The following is a 23,234-nucleotide window of genomic DNA, read 5'->3' on the forward strand; positions in this document are numbered from 1 at the left end:
CGGTTTCTTGAAAAATTATGGAAATGATTTAGAAAAGTGCGTCGATGTCCCACCAAACGATTTTATATAATTTTTGAGGCGATCATTCCTGAAGCCTTCTGTTAAGGTCTGTGAATATGTCTGAAGAAACCCCTGTGGTAAAAAAAAATCATCATAAGGTAACTTATTATGCTTGTTGATCCATGGAGTTTTTGAAAAATAAAAACAACATCCTTACGACCCAATACAATATTATACTTATATTTATTTATGTATACTATGTATTAGTTCCTTGAGTTGAAGTATGCTGCACAGTGATTAGTTCAACTTATGTTCAGCAAAAATGTTTATTGGGTACCATATTTGAAGGACATTTCTCGCGTTGAGTATCATACAGGCGTTTCTGCAGTGATCGATTTCTCTTAGTCGATTTTCTCTTTGAATCCGTACAAGAAATTCAATCAATTTTCATAACATTTTACGATGCAGCATGGCGAAGGGCGATGAGAACTTCATACATAATCGAAAATAGTGGTCGACAACAATTGCCCGGCCAGTTATTAGCTAAAGAGAAAATCTATGAAGAGAAATCGATCACTGCAGTTACGCCCTTATGATACTGAACGCGAGATTTGATGATCCATGTAAATTTGGGATCTTTATTCCTGGGAGTTTTTGGGTGACCTAGAACACCTGTTGTACTCTTTTCTCGCATCTTCTATTTTATATTGAGTGATTCAAAATTATAGCAATGCTAAATGTCAAATTAGAAATACAGTCAACACTGGATAATTCGATATTGAAGGGACCATATATATATATATATATATATATATATATATATATATATATATATATATATATATATATATATATATATATATATATATATATATATATATATATATATATATATATATATATATATATATATATATATATATATATATATATATATATATATATATATATATATATATATATATATATATATATATATATATCGAAAAGCGATGTATCGAGTGAGGGAGAGTTGACTGTAGATCTAAATTCGCACATGTAGTATCTTATATTTAAAGTACAGCAAATTCTTGGAAACCTGATTTTTCTGCAAGTAGACTCTAATAGGCCAAACCTATTTTCCTCAGTAAATGAACATAGAAGTATACAGTTTTATGATATATATTCAAGTTCACAAAATTCATGAGCTCAAATATTCCTGGTACGTTCAAAATTACTAAAAACTTTGTGAATACCTCAGGAAAATTGTTTTATTCACAATAAATAAAGCAATGTTCTAATCTTTGACTTCTACAAGATCCTAAGAATACCATAGCATAAACAATGACTGTTATAGTTCTTGTCAAAAAAAAAACTCAATCAATTGCAACCTGCTTCAAATCGGGTGATCAGCACCAAATTAGCTAAGACCAAGATCAACGCTCTCAACAACGTTCCAAGTCTCAAGTCACAAGAAATCAACACCTCTCCACTTTTTCCCGTTCACCAACGCGCCGCCGCCCGCAGAAACCCGGAGGGTAAACCACCCCGCTTTCCACAGAAGCCCACCATTTCCCAGAAGGGCGAAGTGCTCTCGATGGAGTGCATCCTGGAGGCCTTGCCGGTGGCCGACATTACCTGGTTCCACGGCACCGAAACCATCACCGATGGCGAACGGTTCAAAATCTTGCGCAAAGCAATCTCGAACGATACCTACCTGCTGACGCTGCAAATTTCGCAACCGACCGCCAACGATGGAGGCATCTACCGGTGTCATGCTTTCAATCCATTTGGGGAAAGCAACGCGCACATTACGCTTAACTTCAAAGGTAACGGGACCTTGGGACCAGATGGGGTGAAGTTCAACCACGAAAACCTCAATTAAGCTGCTTCCAGTTGCTGGGTTGCTGTAACTGTAGTCTGTTATTCACGTGTTCAGAAAGCAAATCGTTTGATTAGAGAAAACAAGAAATGTGTTCTTACGATAGCAAACTTCTCCGAGAGGGTCATTCATCATTTCACTTGCGCGCTCAAAGCTCCCGCGGTAGACAAACCTTGCGCTATTAACCTGCTGCGAGTTCCCGCGAGCTTACAACCTCTCAACAGCATCTTCATCAATTCAATCTTTTTCTTTAGTTCTTTTTTCGTTTCTCAAGTAGCTTGTATTAACGATCAAAGCTGATGAGCTTCGCACTAAAAGTTGACTTCTTTCTCACAAATGGCCTCTCTGATGTGATGGTGGCCTTCGGAGCGTAGAAGCTATTAGGCGTAGACAACTGACGTGAACTGCAGTTCAACATATTCAGCCAACTGAATAGCTTAAAGGTGGTTTGGTTTGAGTCACAAACTGATGCAGTTTTTCTTTCCCTGTTTCACCCGTTAGCGAACGAAAACGATCGAGGCTTTGCTCCGTCATTCGTGGAGAAACCGAAGATCATCCCGAACAAGCTGGGCACGCTGATAACGATGAAGTGTAGATGTAGATCGAAACCGAAACCGACCGTCAAGTGGATGCGCAAAAAACAGGAGGTCAAATCGTCCAACAAGGTGGCCCTTGAGGTGAAGACCGTCGACGAAGACACGTACGAGCTGACGTTGAACATCAAAGATCCGAGTGCGGAGGACGGTGGCAGCTATTCGTGCGTGATCAGCAACGAGTTCGGCGAGAGCAGTGCGACACTGAACTTGAACATTGAGTCCGAGCAGGAATCGACGAAGAACGCACCGATCTTCGTCGAGAAGCCACACATCGTTTCTCTGGACAATGGCAAGCTGGTTCGCATGGAGTGCAAAGTCAAAACCGATCTCAAGCCAGACATCACGTGGACTCGCGAGGGCCGAATCATCCAGGAAACCAGCAAGCTCAAGATCACGATGACGGCCGAAAAGGACGTATACCACATTTCCCTGGTGCTGAAGGATCCACAGACGGAAGACTCCGGCACGTACAAGTGTAACATTAAGAATATTCTCGGTGAATTAAATGCCAATTTAATTCTTAACATTGAGAGTAAGTATAAAACTTCAATGGAGAAGGATTTCAGATTTATTAAACGCAAATTTTATTTCCAGTTGTTCCGGTCATCAAGGAGAAACCGAAACTGGTAACGAACGTCAAGAAGCGAACGGCGTCGATCGAGTGTGCGGTCGCGTCCCGCTTCAAGCCGGAATGCATTTGGATGAAGGAGACGACGGTGATCAAGGAGACGCACCGTCACATGATCAAGATCGAAGAAACTCGCCAGGGCGAGTTCTCCGTCAAGCTCAACATCACCGAGCTCAGCGAGGCCGACTTTGGTGCGTACAAACTGGTTGCCAAGAATGACAAGGGCCAGGCGACCTCGCAGGTGATCGAGATCAAGGACATCGTATTCGAGAAGCCACCGCCGACCAAGCCGATCATCGATCCGAAACTCAAGGATGTGGAGGTTGATGAAGGCGGCAATCTGACGCTGGCCGTTGGCCTGGTCCACCCGGATCGCCACTTCAAGGTGTACTGGATGAAGAACAAGACGATCTTGAAGACCAGCGAAACCGTCATTCAGGAGTTCAGCGGCCGCATGGCTAAGCTGACGGTCAAGAACTGTACCGTTGAGGATGCCGGTACCTACAAGGTGTCGATCAGCAACGAACAGCAGAGTGACGAGTCCGAGGCTAAGGTTAAGATTATTGAGAAACCGAAGCCAAAGGAAGAGGAAAAGAAGAAGAAGGTTGTGAAGAAGGTCGAGGAGAAGGTTGAGGAGAAGAAGGTCGAAGAGAAGAAGGTTGAAGAGAAGAAGGTGGAAGTTAAGGTTGAAGAGAAGAAGGCTGAGGTCAAGGTCGAGGAGAAGAAGGCCGAGGTCAAGAAGACTGAAGTCAAGGTCGAAGAAAAGAAGGCCGAGGTAAAGGTGGAACAGAAGAAGGCTGAGATCAAGGTGGAGAAGAAGGCCGAGGAGAAAAAGGTGGAAGAGAAGAAGGTTGAAGAAAAGAAGGAAGTCAAGAAGAAGGTCGCCGCCAAGAAGGAAGAGAAGATCGAAATCAAGGTTGAAGAGGCGAAGAAGGAAGACAAGATCGAAATCAAGGTCGAGGAGGCGAAGAAACCGGAAGTGCCGAAGATCATGGAGACCAAAGAGGTGAGTTGTTCAAACTCTTCTATTCTGATGCGTTTCTGACTAAGTTTTTATTATCTTAACAGCCCGAGCCCAAAAAGGGTCTGGAAGCTCCCAGCATCGAAATCGTGCGTGACAAGGGCGGAAGTCGACGTGGTTCATTCTTGGACGATCGTCGTCCAAGTTTGTTGATGGGTGATGATGTGAGTATTCGCATTTTATTCCTATTTCCGTGCCTAGAATTTTTCACAGGTAGAAATATATGTAGTAATACGTTATGCGTACAAATGGAGATCTCCTGAAACAGAAAACGTTTCGATGTTCTTTTCTGAATCATTCACTCAAACACCAACTTGTCTCAGTATGTGTTTCGCAATAATATTGCGACGTTGAATCTAACCTCAATGTTTCTTGTTCTCATTACACAATTACACTCATAAAAAACACAAACATTCAATTGTCGGTTGATAACCTGGACCCCGGACGCTGTGGATGATGGCGATCTTGACGATCAAAGACCAAACTACGACCCGGAGAGGTTGTCGACGAACGAAAGGTGAATATCCGGTGCACGATTCGTTCGTGCGTTGACGCTGGCTAGAAGCGCGCGGTGATGTGTATCCCGAAGTTGTGTACAGGTCAGCAGCAGCAGCATCGAGGCCAGGTTATTCACCCAAATGCTAACGTTATACAGACAGTACACGGGGACACATTTATGGAGTTCGGATTTGTTCGGCAAGAGATAAAGACATGTTCGCCTGGTTTAGATGTGCATTACGGTGGCTCATTTTCATATGGGAGAATTGAATCGTAAAATTATCAAGTTATATTCCTCAATTACGTTTATTTTGGCGCCAGAAATTTGAAAGTTTGAGCGAAATCTATCAAATCTAAGAAGGGGCTCAACATGCTTGAATATTGTATGAAAAAAATAGATCAAATGTATCGAAATAGTAGTTTACGCAACAAATTGCAGAATGATGATGTTTACAGCACGAGTCGTACATTTATCCAACGAGGCTTGCCGAATTGATTGATTACGACGAGTGCTGTAAAATCGAGTTTTGCAACGAGTTGCGTACAACATTTTTTTTTTTGCAATTTCGTAGAAGATCAGCAATCATATTGGAATGCATTCACCATTATTCTACAATTTCTGATATATTTTTTTTTGTAATGATTAATTACGCAAATCAAAACAGTTGCGTAATGAAAAAGCGTTACGTTATGGAAAAGCATTGCGTAATGGATCATTACACCACTGGTTTAAGTTGCGTAATAGTAGTTTACGGAACAAGTTGCAGAATGATGATTTTTACAGCACGAGTCGTAAATTTATAATTACGATAGGATAATTACGACAAGTGCTGTAAAAATCTAGTTCTGCAACGAGTTGCGTACAACATTTTTTGCAATTTCGTAGAAGACTACTTGAGGATATCAGAAATGATATCGGAATGCATTCACCATTATTTTACAATTTCTGAAAAAATGTTGTGTTATGATTCATTACGCAATTCAAAACAGTTGCGTAATGAGAAAGCGTTGCGTAATGAATCATTACCGCACTGGTTTCAGTTGCGTAATGACTATTCTCGCACTGCATACTTCAGTGCAGGAAAGTAGGCCATTTCGTGACAGATTGACACAATGAAATTGTTTCTCAGTTTTCCGGTTAGTTGCAGTCTCTTCTCTATTGATTGGAAATCTTTGAGTCATTAATGAAGAGAATTCATTGACTATAGGCCATTTATAGCCTAAAATATTATTGGAACATATATAAGTCGGTTTTCTCATGCAAATATTAAGCTCGTTGAGGCCCTCCTAACAAATGAATAATTTCGCTGAAACTATACAGTAGGGGAACTGAAATCCGATCAGGCTCAAAATCCACACACTTCATACAAATAGTAGGCATTTTGTGTGAAGTGGACAGAAATAGATTTATTGCTTAGGTGTACGGATTTCGATCCCGCACGGTAACAGTAGCTTCTAGGCGAAAAATTGCCGTTTCGCTGCTACGTGTTGGTCTAGATTGTTTCATATATTACTACTTACAGCGACTAAATCGCTGCGATTTTTCGTAGCTTTTGCTGAAAAAATGCGTAGATTTGGTGAAGCCCTAATGATTGGATTTACTTCCTCTTAAGGTAAAAATGAATCGGAATCGTGTCTCAAATCTCCGAAAACTAGAGAACAACATACCCGTTCAATATGAAAACTTGATCGATTACTCGCTAGTGCTGACCAATCGATCAAATTTTCTGCTTGAACGGACGTTTAGTGTGTGCTCTTTGTGCACCTTAAGATTTATGAAGCTACTGGTTCCGAAGTTTACACTAAAGTCGTAGATCAATGTCCTGTTAGGGATCCATCAATTGTCCATTAGTGTGGGACAAAATTAAAATGCTCGCTCTAGTCAAATTTTTGTATTACATTTTGGTCCTGTGCAAAATTTCTGCTTGAGTGGTGAAACTAGATTCGAGCGTCAGCCGTTCAAAGTTTATAAGGGATTTACTATGGGAAAATTTACCTTTTAAATGAAAATTCACTGGAGTTCACCCATTGCCTTCTGTAAATATTTAAACGCTTTCCTCGATAGGTATTTTTATGATGAAGCATCAAATTGCTTTGCCGTTTTTGTGACAATTTTCTTTGTCGTAAAAACACCTATCGAGATCTGCGTTCAGATTTTTTACGAAGATCTGGGCGACTGGTGATTTTTTTCGCAAAGGCAGTTTTCCCATAGTAAATCCCACATAAACTTTGAAAGACTGACGCCAAACATTTAATAGTTTCATCGATCGACCAAAATGGAATCCAAAAACTGGACTGGAGCGAGAATTTCTGGTTTTCATATGACCGTGTCCCACGCTATTTGGCCTTATTCTACGAGTGGCGTGAGATGGTAATTGTCGATCTCGTATAGCTCGGTGATAATTATCGGCTCGAGTGAAGTGACTCTCCATTTGATTTGCACAGTTCCGTTCATTCTCGTTTTTTCGACTTTCCCGGTGAATATCATGAACACAAACACGTCGAAATATTCCACGAATACTATAAATTATGAAATTTGTTGAATCGTTCTTAAGCCATTTAGTGACATACAAACACCATTCCATTTTTATTTATATAGATGATTACAATAATTTTAATTTACATAAACCATTAACATCTGATATTCAACATTATAACGGTACCTAATCCATGAGGCTGATTGAAATTGAATTGTGATCAGTCTTAGAAAGGGGTACAGGGGACATTTGCTCTACGCTCCCCGATTAAGTTGTCTTAATATATAAACTAAACATTTTTAAACGCTATTTGGTCGGTGTTCAGACAGACTGGACCAAGTGTTTTTTTTCTGGTTTCCGGAAAACGCTGGGGTACGCATTCGAAATGTCAAAATACTTGTATTATTTGCTGTAATAATGGAACTTATATATTTGATGATACATGTGTACGATAATGGCTTCGGAAAAATCAGAATTGATGGAGTTCTTACCATATCTTTAGAACGCTAAAAGATATCATCAAGACCGGTCCGTTTGAACACTGACCATTTAATACCTCAACCAGCACACGTGTTACAATCAAACCACATATTTTAAGGAAGATTGACTGGGCTTTGATGATGATAATTGGAAATTTCCGCTTTCCGTCACGAATTAAGCGTCGATTATTTTAAATCATTGCCAACGTTTCGATCCAGTTGTTGGGATCTTCTTCAGGGCTCGATGGGAATCAACTTGTCGTTTACTCGTGTAGCGCACACTGTGGTTGTCTCGATTGGGTATCGCACGGGTCTTATTCATCACCAGCACCCTATATCGGATGTTGGGTGGGAGGTAAGGAACAAGAATTTTACCACGTAAAATTCCCATCCAGCCCTGAAAAAGATGCCAACAACTGGATCGAAACGTTGGCTATGATTAAAACTAATCAACGCTTAATTCGTGACAAAGCTAAAATATTCATTTCAGATTCTATTTCTATTCTGAGCATCTGAACTTTCCAGTCTTAATAAATAACATTGAAATTGTCAATAAAATCATGGAATTTATGTTAGAATTGACAAAATTCTCAACGAATAAATTTATAATAAACTCATGAAGCTTTATTGGACGATATTTCTGCGATTCTGCACCAAGCATGAAGCAATTGCATGCATTTTTTTACAGCATAGCTAACGCGTCAAATATGTTCCTAGGATACATTACCAGTTAAAAAATATTGAATATTTTCAAAAAAAATCTGGTGTCGACCAAAATATCAGCGGACTTTGTGTTACCAATTATTATTTAATTGCATCGAGTCAAGGAGTGTGGGTTCGATTCCCGCATCAGGCTGGAAAACTTTTTCTGAGGAATGTTTTCCGACTGTGCCACAGGGCTTTGCATGCTAGCACGTTGTCTAGTGTGGTGCTTCCTTCAAAGGCGCCGTCCACAAATTACGTAACGCTCTAGTGGGTAGGGGGTGAGTGTGCTCAAGCGGCTCATACCAAATTTTAAAATTTTGTATACAAAATGAGTTGCACCCCCCGAAGCTAGTTATAAATTTTAAATTTTAGCGTTACGTAATAAATGAATGCTGCCTTAAAAAAATGTCTTTCTTTCAGTCCAATACACTTTGTTTTATTTTGTCGATTTCATGCGCTTTATGAATAGCATCCAAACCGTTGATTTTAGCGATATAGTTTGTTGGGAGAAGTTTCTTGGTACCGTAAAACGGGGTATCTTTGACAATGCGGGTAACTTTGATAGTGCGCAACCCACCACATACTAAACGAAATATCATAATTTTTGTTTATCAGTTAAGCAAAACGAATGCAAAACTAAAGATAAGAGATATAAGAGCGGTTTTCATTTGAATCAAGAACATTTGAGGCTTTTTATACGAACTTTAAAAATTGACACAATTTTAGCATTTTCGAAACGCTTACAAACAATCTGTTCTAGAATCACTATTTGATGTAGTTTTGAATAATTGGCCACTTATCTTTGACAGCCTAGTTATCATAGAACTTGAATACGGTCTCAAATCTCTTAGCGAAATGCATTTTCACAAACTGGGACTATTTTTGTAATCTAAGTCAGAAATTTCCATATAACGTTAAACGCCTAGAGGTATGCAATGCCCTACAAATGTTCATTATTCATTCAATTTTGTTCGATTCATTTGTTACCCCAGAACAGAAAACCAACTTTCGATTATTTGAAAAATTATATATCCATTTGAAAAAAATCTTTTGGCAATCTATCGACTGCAATCGATAGCTAGGATACCAGTACTTGTTTTAAAAATGTAAATTATAATTCTTTGAAACAACATGCATAAATATTCAAGTTTTCTTCGAAAAAACTATCAAAGTTACCCCGTTTTACGGTATATTAAAGCGCATCTTTTGATGCAAAAAGATTTGTGATCAATCCATCTAGCAGTGAGATAGAAAAACTATTTTTTTTTTCAAAACATTTAGACAGACATATGGTTTCTTCGTCAAAGTTGCAGAATTGGCAATTTGAACCAATTGAGACAGAGCCTACATCAGCTTAGTGTTCTCTTGAGCACTCTCACAGTTGAGCACTTCCACTGAGAGCTTTCTTTGCCTATTGATCATTTTTGCACGTGTATATCATGTGGAAATCGAACTTTTGCTCCTCAACGCGTTTACCGCTACGGATACATGAGCCTCCCAAACATAAAATAATTATATTTCAATTCTCAAAACCATTTTCGTAACGACAAAAGGATAAAAAAAAAGATAATAAAATGATCCGCAATAATTCTAAAAGTCATAATTCAGGTTTTTACTTAAGTTGAAAGACATTTTTTGCTGATATGTTAGAACATTTTAAAGTAATCGCCATTTTGGAATTACAGTCATCTCTCCCTTACTCGATATTGAAGGGACCATCGAGTTAGGGAGGTATCGAGTTACAGAACACAGAAGCAGTGCAACTGCGTTCCAAGGGACCATCGAGTTAGCCATGAAAACCAACTTTTACTATGGTTCTCTAACTCGATATCGAGATACGGAATATCGAGTAAGGGAGAGGTAACTGTAGTTTAAACAGAATTCTAACGAGTTCCAGGACTTCCTTCAGGAAAACCTCCAGCGATTCCTTCGAGAATTCCTCTCAAATTACTACAGAGACACATGCAGAGATTTCTCCAAAATTCCATCAAAGATTCCTCCTAGAATTTAATCAGAGTTTCTACTAAAATAATTTCTACAGTAATCCCCACAACGATTTCTCCAGCGATTCCATTAAAAATTTTGCCAGAGATTCCTTCAGGAAGACCTTTTGATCGCCACCAAATGTTTAAATCGGTTCGGATAAGGCTCTAGGAATACCTTCAGCAATTCTTTCAGGGTTTTCTCCGTGGATTCCTCTAAGGGTTATTCTAGGGCTTCCTGCAGGCAAATCTCTACATGGTTTCTTTTAGAGGTTTCGCTAGGAATTCCTGCAGGAATACTTCCAGTGATTTCTTCCAGTAATATCTCTATTTGGATTTCTTCAGAAATTTCTACAAGGATTCCTTCGGGAATCCTTACAGCGACAGCTCCAGAAATTCCTTAAGAGACTTCTTCTGGGAGTTTTCAAGCGATTTCCCCTTCAGAGGATACTCTAGAAAATCTTTCTGAGACTCCTCCAAGCATTCGTACAGGAGAATCTACAGGGGTTCTCGCAGAGATGTCTCCAAAGCATTCTCCTGGATCTCCTCCAGGGATAATCTAGATCAATCTTATTTAGGATTGCTCAAGATATTTCTACAGTGATTTGTCCAGAAGAGGGTAGAAATAGGGGTATCCCCAAATAGCCTGCTCGAGATTCCTCCAGCAATTGCTTCCGAAATTTATTCCATTATCGCAACAGGGATGCAACCAGAGATTCCATCAGGTGCACCTCCAGGGATTCTAAAAGAAATTACATCACGAAATCCTCAAAGGATTCTTTAAGGGATTCCTCCTGGGACACCTCCTAAAATATCTTCAATGAAGAAGTTCCTTTGTGAAGTTATCCCTGGAGGAATTATAAGGGTAATTCCTTATGACATCCTCGTAGGAATGCATAGGGCCAGCTCTGGAAGAATCTCCGGAGGTATTTTCGGATGTACGTTACGAATCGTTAGAGACATTTCAAGGGAATCCCCGAATGATGACCTGTAAAAATCCTAGGCATAATTCATGTAGTGATTTTCCTGGAGCAATACCTGGGAGAATTCTTGGAGAAAACTCATAGGAAATCCCTATAGGAATTCGAAAAGTATTTTTTTGTAGAATCCCTGAAGGGATTTCTGGAGAAACTCAGAAGAAATCTCCATAATAATTCCCAGAGATATCCATTCAAGTATCCATAGATGAATTTCTGGTGAAATCGCGGGAAAAATATTTGAAGTAATCCTTGAGAAGATTGTCCAAGTGCAACCCTTGGAGGAATTTTTTGAGAAAACCTTGAAGGCATCTATGCAAGAATCGCTGTAGGAATTTTCCTGGGGTGAATTTCTGATAGTAAATAAGGAGAAATCACTTGAAGAATCCTTGGAGGAATCTCTGGAGGAATCCTTATTAAGCCCTGGATGAATTCCTGAAAAAGTTCCCAGAAAAATCCTTGGAGATATTCGTAAAATAATGGAGAAATTCCTGGAATAATCCTTGGAGGATTCCTCAGAGGAACTCCAGGCAGAACTTCTGGGGGAATTGAATGGTATTTCTGGATCCCTATCGGAACCGGTTTGAAAAATCTAGTAGCGAAAAAAAGTTTTTCCTGGGTGGATCTCTGGCGGAACCCCTGGAGAAATCTTGTAATTTATAGTTTAAAAAACATGAATTATGGCTAGTCGAATGATTTCGGCTCCGAGTATTCGGATGAAATAATTTCATGTTTGGGATAGCGATAAACGCGCAGCTTTTCAGAAAATTGAGCTGAGGGACAAGGGTTTGTTTTCACCGGTCGAGGATCTTTTCGGATTGGAAATGTTCTCGACTTCCCAGGGCATAGAGTATCTTCGTGCTTGTCTAAAGATATGCACATGCAAAAATGATCAATCGGCAAAGAAAAATCTCAGTGAATAACTGTAGAAGTTTAAAGTCAGAAAATTTGAGATTTAAAGCTCTTTCCCCAACAAAATTACAGCTTCTTCACAGTGCTGATTGGTCAAAAATGATCCCATTTCTCCTTCCTTGAGATAATATTCAAGAATATTCAAAACTGATTGCGGCAATTCAAATATCTCTTTTTTGGCGTTAAAGGCCACATTTCAATCGAGATCTTGAATGGTCATTAATGGTGTGTTACTCCGGAAAGTCTAAAACATCCTTAAAAATTGACCAATTGACGAAGAGAGCAGCAATTTTTTTTCCAAAAAGAAATTGTTTGAAAGAAACGTAGCTCGTAGGGTCAATTGACAGCATATTTCCATTTTTACGAATGTTCCAAATCTTCCGGAGGACCATAGAAAAATCATTCGAGATCACACCGAGGCAACGATGACATATTTGAAGCTCATCACTGCACGTCGTTTGAAAAAAAAAACTGCTTTCTAGGTTAATTTTAAGGATATGTCCACTTTTACGGATGTTCCGGATCTTTCGGAGGACCAATTAATAGCCATTCGAGATCATGCCGAGACAACGTTGGTATATTTTTTTGAAGCTCATCGTTTGAATGAAATCCCAGCTCTCTAGGTCAAGTTTCAGGATATGTCCACTTTTACGATTGTTCCAGATTTTCCGGAGGACCAAGAAATGACTATTCGAGATCATAAATCCCAGCTTTCTAGGGTAATTTTAAAGATATGACCCTTTTCACGGATGTTCCGAATCTTCTGGATGACCATAAAGTGACCTTGACCGCAATCAGTTGCCCTACGATATCACAATATTACCTGAGGATACATAATTTCAGTTTTCAGTTAAATTTGAGATGTATAAACAGCATTTGCTATGATAAAACTGTCCAGAAAAGGAAGTTGATCTAATTTTTAACCGACCTGACCCAGGAGGACACCGGAATAATTCCGGCCAGCAGAAATAAATTGGTTCACTTGTGCCAGTAAATGAAATTAGAAGCTTTTTGATTGCATTTAATGAAAACCGCATCTAAATCTGTTGAATTGGTTCACAATAACAATTTGAAAAAAATCGTAACCCAGTCGGATACGGGTTAAACAAAATCAGTTATAGTAAGAAATGCTTTTTGGAATTAGTTTCAATTTGAAACATAATTGTACCACAATTTGATATTAAAAATCTGTGACCAATTGCTTTTACATCCCGACCAGTGGATTACAACAGAGTTGCACAAGATTTTGTTACTCAGTTAGCACGTTTTTTCTAACAAAATATTTTATAGGTTTGGTTGATTAGTAGTTAAAATAACATAAATTATAACACAATTTCCTCTACACTAAACAAAATTGAAACAAAAAATATTATAATTTAAACAAATATGTAACTCATAATGTTTCAAATTTTCAGTTATTTAATAAATGGTGCTATAACTTTTTTTGGAATCAAAACAGCCTCTGATATTATAACTGATTTCATTTTAATTTTGTTACAATTTCCTCCAACAACTCATAGTGCTTTTATCAAAAATGAAACAAATTTTGTTATTTGTAACAAATCTTGATATCACTGTGCTGCAATTTTGTTGTAATACACTGGTTGGGATGCGAGCTTTTACTCATATGAAGAAAATAACAAATTTTGTTGTAATTCTGTTATGGAATATAACAAATTAGTTATATTTTAGTTTGCTTTGAAACATAATGAGTTACATTTTTGTTTAATTTATAGCATAATTTGTTTAAATTTTGTTTAGTGTAGAAAAGATTATGTTATAATTTTTGTTATTTTAACTACTAATCAGCTAAAATTATTACATATTTTGTTAGAAAAACGGCGCTAAATTAGTAACATTTTTTTTACAATTCTGGTCGGGTTCCCTTACATCACGAGGGGACTCATGTCGCAGGACGCAGAAGTTACCCGACCAGTACATTACAACAGAGTTGTAACAGTTTTTATTACTCAGTTAGTGCGTTTATTCTAACAAAATATGTTTAAATTTTGGCTAGTTAGTAGTTAACATAACAAAAACTATAACAAAATTTCCTCTACATTCAACAAAATTGAAACAAAATATGTTATAATTTAAACAAAAATGTAACTCATTATGTTTCAAACAAACATATAACTATTTTGTTATTTTCTACGGGATTAAGGGAGCCACGAACAATAGGAATCTCGTCCAGCAGACGTTGACAAGTATTTTAACATTTTGTACATATTTTGACGATATTTTTCAAACTAATTTAGTTCAAAATATATTTATTCGTCTTTTATACATATTTTTATCAAACTCTATCAAATACTAAAAAATATGCTTTCAACCAAATTTGATTGCATTTCTAATAAAAATTCGGTAAAAAAAACTATTTAAAAAGGTTTTGATGTTTCGAAATGTACATGTACTGCCGTTCTGCACATAATTGACCCACAGTCCATAAGGTTTACATAGAACATGGGACAAGCAGGGCAGTATACACGACGAAACACGGGTCAAATGTACAAATTGAAACTGCGTATAGAAACCGCGTGCTCCGGTTGGAATCGAACCCACGACTCCCTATTCGCTAGATGGGCGCTTCAACCTACAAGCTGCGGTACCCCTTGAGAGACCCCGATGCTCGCGGTTTCTTTTCGCTGTTTAATTTTCAATTTGTACGTTTGGCACGTGTTCGACGTGTACCGTAAAACGGGGTATCCTTGAAAATGCGGGTAACTTTGATAGCATGGGGCCCACCACGTACTAAACGAAATAAGATAATATCTGTTAATTAGTTGAGCAAAACGAATGCAAAAGTAAAGAATATTAGTATGACACTACTTTCATTTAAATCGAGAACATTTTAAGATCAAAAAAAAAATACGAATATTAAAATGGATGCAACTTTAGTCCTTTCGAATCGTTTACGAACAATCTGTTCTACAATCACTATTTCATGAAGTTTTGAATAATTCGTCACTTATAATAAATGGTCTCATATCTCTTAGCGAAAACCATTGTTACAAACGGGAACCATTTTTGTAATCTAAGTCAGAAATTTCCATATAGCGGTAAACGCCTAGAGGTATGCAATGCCCTAAAAATGTTACGTAATTCATTCAATTTTGTTCGATTTATACTCCTTTATCAAAGTAACAACAAAGCATAAAACCGACTTTCGATTAAATGAAAAATAATATATCCATTCAAAATACATCTTTTGGCAATCTATCAACTGCAATCGATAGCTAGGATGCCAGTACTTGTTTTAAAAATATAAATTATAATTCTTTGAAATGGCATGCATAAATATTCAAGTTTTGTTTGAGAAAGCTATCAAAGTTACCCCGTTTTACGGTACAAGTAATCTTCAAAACCTTATAACAGCAAGATTCCTTAGGCGGGAATTGCCTATAACTGTGCCAATAAAGCAATTGGTTTGACTAGTACCGTAAAACGGGGTAACTTTGATAGATTTTTCGAAAAAAACTTGAATATTTATGCGTGCTGTTTCAAAAAAATACAATTTATATGTTTAAAACAAGTACTGACATCCTAGCTATCGATTGCACTTGATAGATTACCAAAAGATTTATTCTGAATGGATATATAATTTTTCATATACTCGGAAGTCAGTTTTCTGTTATGGGGTAACTTTGATAGTCGAACAAAATTGGATGAATTACAGAACATTTATAGAGCGTTGCATACCTCTAGGCGTTTAACGCTATATGGAAATTTCTGACTTAGATTACAAAAATGGTCCCAGTTTGTAAAAATGGTTTTCGCTAAGAGATTTGAGACCGAATTCATGGTCTACTATAACTAGGCTGTCATAGACAAGTGACGAACTCAATATGACTTTATCAAATAGTGATCGTAGAACAGATTGTTTGTAAGCGTTGCAAAAATGCTAAAATCTTGTAAATTTTTAATATATGCATATAAATCCTCGAATAAACTTGATTCCAACAAAATAGTTGTGACATGAAGTGTCATACTAATACTCCTTACTTTTGCATTCGTTTTTCTTAACTGATTGACAGAAACTTCGTTATTTTGTTTAATATGTTGTGGGTCTCGCATTATCAAAGTTACCCCGTTTTACGGTACCGTTAAGTCACCAGTCACCAGTCACCGTGCGGCCTCCATTCACCGTGCACATAAACCAATTCCTGCAGAATGTTCATACAATGTTCACAAATTATTCATTTGTCAGCAATATAAGATAAAACTGATAAAATGAAATAGTTCTTGTCTTAAACCATTTTGAAAAACCTAGTTTGGGTAATCAAATCATGTGAATTCAGTTTAATAATGGGATTTTTCGACACTCTTAGTAGAAACGCCAAAAATTCACCTTTTTCATTTTAACGTTAGAGTATCAAATTTTCATAATTTCAACAAGTTTTCGCTGTTGATACTTCTAGTAGGATGTATTCCATCGTATGAACCATGAAATTTTATACAAATAAGATTTTGTTATTGTGTCTCAGTCGAAACACAAATGCACGGTGAATGGAGCCTTTTCCATATATATGGTTCCTATTACCGTGCTTTAGTATAAAAGGCTTGAAATAATTGGATAATGTTGGATTTATTGTTATGTCATGATTTAACTACTACATATTTAGTTTTTGAACAAATATAAAATGGTTTTGACAATACAGTCAAACCTCCTATAACGATATTGATGAAAAAATGATTTAGCCATTTTTCAACTTTATATGGCTTTTATTGTAAAATAAGATTCGAATACCCTTAAAAATGAATGCACACACTACTAGCAACATATTTGCTCAACCAACAACGTTTCTTCAAGATACAAAATTAAATCATGATGAAAACCATACGCACGGTAAATGGTGACATAGAACGGTACGAGGCGACCGTGACATGATATTTGCAAACATAATTTTTAAGTAATTTTTTGTTATGCATCGCTGATTTTAGATTTTTCCCTGAATTATGGTATAATTGCACGCTTCATAGTGGTATTCTTGTTTGCTTCAAATGATTTGGAAAAATTATATATTTTTTGAGGCGCAGATTTTTTTTTTAAATGCACGATGAATAGTGGCTTGACGGTAAATGTCTTAGAACATCTTTTCAAAAGTTGAAAAAGTAAGAGGTTGTTTCCGAGATACGACCGCCAAGTTGACGTTGGATAACGTTAGCTTCTTCTATTTTCTGATTTAGGACCGTCACGAACTTATGGAAGATTTACCTAGAAATCTAAAAATCTAATCAATTTTCAAACTATTTGTTTCATGTCAATTCTGATCTATTATGGATATTAAGTGTTATTATTTGGTTGGTTCGGTTAACACTTCAACACCGATAGAATCGGTCGATGGAAGAAGAATCATGGGCGGTAACTTTTGCTCTCCAAATAAACAGAGAAAGAGTTTTGGGTGATCTGTTTGTAGTATGAAAATGATGTCCGTAATAGGGAATGCATCACCAAACTCGCAAATGCGACCCCACTGATTTTCAACAAGCGGCTTTGGTCGATTTTCTTCAGCCATCTCGTACAACAGCTTGCCTCTGGTGGCGAGGAGCTGAGCAGGTTTGGAGGAGCTCTTACCAGCTCGAAAGCGAAAACAGAATGAAACCAGATTCAACGAAGGAGGGATGCTTTATACCCTTAGAATAGCAGATGATGCTCCTCTTTTCATATTCTTCGTTTTCTTATCTGGGAAATAGGCTATATGAAACTGATGTCTGTGTAAGGGATGTACAGATTAGCATTATGCTGTTATTGCATCCCGACGGCACTGCAGCAGCATCCTAGGAAACAGCTTCAAATTGCCGTATTGTCAATTATTCGTAATAAATCAATTATTGTATGATGCTATGAGATGAATTAAGAGATTATAGCAAGTATGTGGTAAACACATTAGGGAATATTATACAAATAACTCTTTAAAACACATTTGTTGGCTCTCAAAAGGGCCGATTGAGTTGTTGAATTTGCGTAACACAGACACATTTTGACGGCGCACTGGTTTCAATCCTCCTCGCCCAATGAGATTAGCGGTGCGGATGACGATGTGCGCTTCAACAAGCGGCTTTGGTCGATTTTCTTCAGCCATCTCGTACAACAGCTTGCCTCTGGTGGCGAGGAACTGAGCAGGTTTGGAGGAGCTCTTACCAGCTCGAAAGCGAAAACAGAATGAAACCAGATTCAACGAAGGAGGGATGCTTTATACCCTTAGAATAGCAAATGATGCTCCTCTTTTCATATTCTTCGTTTTCTTATCAGGGAAATAGGCTATATGAAACTGATGTCTGGGTAAGGGATGTACTGATTAGCATTATGCTGTTATTGCAACCCGACGGCACTGCAGCAGCATCCTCGGAAACAGCTTCAAATTGCCGTATTGTCAATTATTCGTAATAAATCAATTATTGTATGATGCTATGAGATGAATTAAGAGATTATAGCAAGTATGTGGTAAACACATTAGGGAATATTATACAAATAACTCTTTAAAACACATTTGTTGGCTCTCAAAAGGGCCGATTGAGTTGTTGAATTTGCGTAACACGGACACATTTTGACGGCGCACTGGTTTCAATCCTCCTCGCCCAATGAGATTAGCGGTGCGGATGACGATGTGCGCTTCAACAAGCGGCTTTGGTCGATTTTCTTCAGCCATCTCGTACAACAGCTTGCCTCTGGTGGCGAGGAACTGAGCAGGTTTGGAGGAGCTCTTACCAGCTCGAAAGCGAAAACAGAATGAAACCAGATTCAACGAAGGAGGGATGCTTTATACCCTTAGAATAGCAGATGATGCTCCTCCTTTCATATTCTTCGTTTTCTTATCTGGGAAATAGGCTATATGAAACTGATGTCTGTGTAAGGGATGTACAGATTAGCATTATGCTGTTATTGCAACCCGACGGCACTGCAGCAGCATCCTAGGAAACAGCTTCAAATTGCCGTATTGTCAATTATTCGTAATAAATCAATTATTGTATGATGCTATAGAATGAATTAAGAGATTATAGCAAGTATGTGGTAAACACATTAGGGAATATTATACAAATAACTCTTTAAAACACATTTGTTGGCTCTCAAAAGGGCCGATTGAGTTGTTGAATTTGCGTAACACGGACACATTTTGACGGCGCACTGGTTTCAATCCTCCTCGCCCGATGAGATTTGCGGTGCGGATGACGATGTGCGCTTCAACAAGCGGCTTTGGTCAATTTTCTTCAGCCATCTCGTACAAATTAGGGAATATTACACGGACGGTGACGGCTGTGCCGCTCGATCTAATGAACCAGAATGACCGCGCTAGCCTCCCGCATGGCAATGACAGCGGAGCACTGGCTGGTAGCGACGATTTCTGGCCGAAAACGATTATGCTGGCTGGTGTACTCAAATGAGCGGCTTCAGTTGCTGCGGCTCCGAAATGCGTAGTTCTTCGGTTCTAATGCGTGTTGTATTCGCGTCCTATTGAAAACTGAACTGAGGACGCGAATGACTCTCGAAATTTGCTCGCCGACCGTGTTGACAGTCTGACGGCAAAAAGAAGAATGAGGGAAGAAGCAGGGTGCGGTGCGCTTTTATAGTGGGAAGCGGAACCGAAAAATGTGCTTGAACGTGATTGGTTAGATAAGAAAGGGGTCAACGTTTTACGATATTTCAATAGTTTGTTGCTAATAATCAATAGTGTCCTGCATTTGGATCGACGCGTAGATAAATTTCCAATCGATTCATGGATAAATATTGAAAATCTATCGATAAATGACTGAGTTATTAGCGGTCAAAACCTGACCATTTTTCGTTACATGCTCAATTTTTCGTTTTTCTGAATTGTACCCCCATATGTTGCCGTAAGACGTTATCCAACGTCAAAACTGTACCGATTTCGCTTGAAATGAATTATTAAACACTTTAGATATTGAACTATGATATCTCAAGGAAATGATTTCCATACCATTACATACCGTAAAAACGAAGAAGTTGCACCATTCCCCGAATTCTTTGTAATTTTCCCGAATTCACAACACACCAATTATCGCACGTGCACCGCTCGCAATTTCCCACAGTTCCACTAATCACAACTCAAACCAGCACCATTTGGGAAATTCTTCACTCGCACCTTGCATTCTTCACGCTTCGTATTGCGCAGACTGTCAGCAACCAGAAATGCATAATCGCTGCTCTCGATGTAAACTGCCGACCGATCATTTTTCTTTTCGATCCCGAACCTCGGGATTTGCAGTTCTACAGCTGATCGCTGCCAATTCGATTGCTCCTCTCCCGCTTCGCACCTGGACCGCGCCTTCCCGTTGATCCGTATCCGAATGTCCATCTGGGCCCCTGAAGGGTTATAATTAGCGCGTTAAATTTTTCGAACAAATGTGCTAATAACTCAGGAGCAACGGGGGAATTTCGAAGGAAGGAAGGGGGCTTTGATCGGTTATGATTTATTTTCCCTGAAGAAATGTTTTGGCTAGCGATTGGCGAGCACTGCACCGTAGCATTTGTCTTGCTTGTGAGGTGTGTTTTGATTTTCGGCGAAGATTCAAGGTTGGGGAGGGTCGTCCCTAAAAAGTTCTACAAAATTATGGTTGTTAGTCCTTGCGTATTGATCACTAATGGGTTCGTTTACGATCAATGTTCCGAGAAATTGAAACCTTCTGAGGTGGTGCGGAAAGAATCGATTACCGTTATGATCGCATTCCTTGGTTCAAGATATTCTTTATAGAGGAAAGCACTTCGGAGTACATCGTTAAAATTTATATTAAATCGAATGTTTTCTCTCCTTTCTTCTCACCAATCTGGCGCTCATCACAATCATTTTGATCGGTTCGGTCCCCGATCCCCAACCCTCGTTGTATGCATCGTCGCCATCGATCTGGGGATGTTATTTTGGCTTGGAATATCCGATCTTTATAAATATCAATTTTCGAAATAAAACCTGGCACATCATCATGCCGTTCGCTGTGCGATTGCCCTGCGCATCCCTGTAGAAACGACGACCATCAATCGACGTACGACGCCCGAGCATTCAAGATATGGATGAGAAGATCAATCTGCCGTCGACGCCGTTGCGAGATATCGGCGAACCAGGCAAACCAGCGGTCATCGTTGACTTCCAGGAGAGCTACTCCGCCGTTGAAGGTCGGTGCAACTTCGAACAATGCTTCGCTGCTTTGCTTTGTGCTTAGTGCTTAGTTGCTTCGTAAATCTGTTTGGCTGCCGCTCGCTCTAGCTAATGATAATTGCGCTTTTGGTGGATAAGTTGCTGCACCAGTGTGTCAGATCATCAACGATCTTTGTCCCATTCTGTCTGTCCTCGCAGATCAAACCGGTTACATCTCGGTGCAGGTCGAAGGTAATCCCGCTCCGACTTGGAAGTTCTTCAAGGGCATCACCGAGCTCATCGATGGCGGTCGCTACAAGCATCACACCGATGGCGAAAGCAACACCATCACGCTGTGCATCCGTAAGGTCAAACCCAACGACGAAGGCAAGTACAAGGTCGTGGTTTCAAACCCGCACGGTGAGGATTCGGCCGAGGTGCAACTGTACGTGTCCGACTCCAGCGGTATGGACTTCCGTGCCATGTTGAAGAAGCGAAAGTACGCCAAATGGGCCAAGGAGAAGGAAGAGATGGTGATCGATCTTAAAGAGGTCGAGAAACCGAAGCCACAGTTGAAGAAAGTGGAAAGAGTAGGTGTTCATTGCTGCAACGTAGCGACAAAGACTACGGGATATGCTGTGACTAACCCAAAAACCCGTCCTCTTTGTTTTGTGTTGTGGTTCTTTTCAATGATTGACAATCAACTAATCTATCACTTATCATTTCTAGAAACAAGATACCTTCTCCAGGCCTCTGGTGGACATAACTTGCAAGGAAGGTCGCGAAAAGAAGGTGATCTTCGAATGCGCCTTTACCAAGCCGAATGCCAAGGCCAAGTGGATGCTGCGTAAGGATGTACGTCCCAAACTCTCGCCCCATGCACTATTCAACCTCATTCTAATTCTATTCTCACAATCCCACAGGAAATCTTCACCGGTCCCAAGTACAAGTTCAAGACCGAAGGAGACGTGTACAGCTGTCTTATAATCAATCCCAAGGTGGAAGACAGTGGTAAGTACACGATAGAGATTGCTGGCATCTCCTGCTTCGCCTACCTGACCGTCGAGGAAGCTGATCCGGTGTACAAGTTCACGAAGACTCTCAAGAAGAACGAAAAGGGCTTCATCACGCACGACACCCACCTGGAGTGCGCCGTTGACAACTCGTTGGCGCCGATCTCCTGGTGGAAGGGCGAAACCAAACTGGAGAACGACGGCGAGAAATACGTCATCGGAAAGGATCTCAATGGTACGGTCACTCTGATCATCAAGAACTCTGTTCTGGAAGATGCCGACACCTACACCTGTAAGATCGAAAAGCAAACGGATAAAACCGAGACCAAGCTCAAGATCCTGGAGTACAACTACAAGTTTACCAAGGTGCTCAAAAGCCAACAGCTGTTCGTCAAGGATACGGTTACGCTGGCTTGCGAGTTAGATCACGTCCTCGGCACAGTCGAATGGTTCAAGGGAGACGAAAAGATCGTGGAGAGCGACAAGGTACAGATCATCAAGGATGGTCGCAAGCACAAATTGGTGCTGAAGGACGTCGCCAAGGCCGACAGTGGAATGTACCGATGTGTGAGCAATGCCGACAAAACCGAAGCTGAAATCTTTGTTAAACGACCCAATAAGTTTATGAAGAAGCTCAAGGATACCACCGGGGACGAGACGAAAGAGTGCGTGCTCGACATTCAGGTTCAAGACGAGGAGGCTGACGTACAATTCTTCCTCGGCGAAACTGAAATCGTCAAGAACGATCGCATTGACATCGTTTCGCCCGGTGACGGAACGTGGAAGCTGGTCTACAAAAAGCTGGAGCTGGGTGACGCTGGTGAGATCACCTGCGTCTGCGGTCCACTAACCAGCAAGTGTACGCTGAAGGTCAACAAGAAGGAAACGAAACCAAAATTCGAGGTACCACCCAAGGTGGAAACACCTGCCAAGGTGGAGAAGGTCCTAGAGGTTCCATTCACAAGTAAGTACCCGCTATCCGAAACCTCGAAATTC

The 23,234-nt window shown here is 39.4% G+C and overlaps 1 protein-coding gene across 8 annotated transcripts in view; it reads left to right on the forward strand.

Annotated features, from left to right (window-relative positions):
- LOC5580168 (twitchin) overlaps window positions 1–23,234 on the forward strand; it is a 95,153-nt gene that overhangs the window by 50,952 nt on the left and 20,967 nt on the right. For 6 of the 8 annotated variants that reach the window (XM_021857732.1, XM_021857738.1, XM_021857737.1 and 3 more), the window contains 9 exons: window positions 1,507–1,808; window positions 2,363–2,989; window positions 3,052–4,091; window positions 4,154–4,270; window positions 4,585–4,623; window positions 21,113–21,263; window positions 21,445–21,815; window positions 21,955–22,080; window positions 22,149–23,202. In XM_021857732.1, coding sequence (XP_021713424.1) covers window positions 1,507–1,808; window positions 2,363–2,989; window positions 3,052–4,091; window positions 4,154–4,270; window positions 4,585–4,623; window positions 21,113–21,263; window positions 21,445–21,815; window positions 21,955–22,080; window positions 22,149–23,202 — 3,827 coding nt within the window. The remainder of the gene's footprint in view (window positions 1–1,506; window positions 1,809–2,362; window positions 2,990–3,051; window positions 4,092–4,153; window positions 4,271–4,584; window positions 4,624–21,112; window positions 21,264–21,444; window positions 21,816–21,954; window positions 22,081–22,148; window positions 23,203–23,234) is intronic. The other 2 variants (XM_021857735.1, XM_001655540.2) reach the window with 2 other exon arrangements.

The sequence above is a fragment of the Aedes aegypti genome, chromosome 1 (genome assembly GCF_002204515.2).
Source record: "Aedes aegypti strain LVP_AGWG chromosome 1, AaegL5.0 Primary Assembly, whole genome shotgun sequence".
Taxonomy (NCBI): Eukaryota; Metazoa; Arthropoda; class Insecta; order Diptera; family Culicidae; genus Aedes; species Aedes aegypti.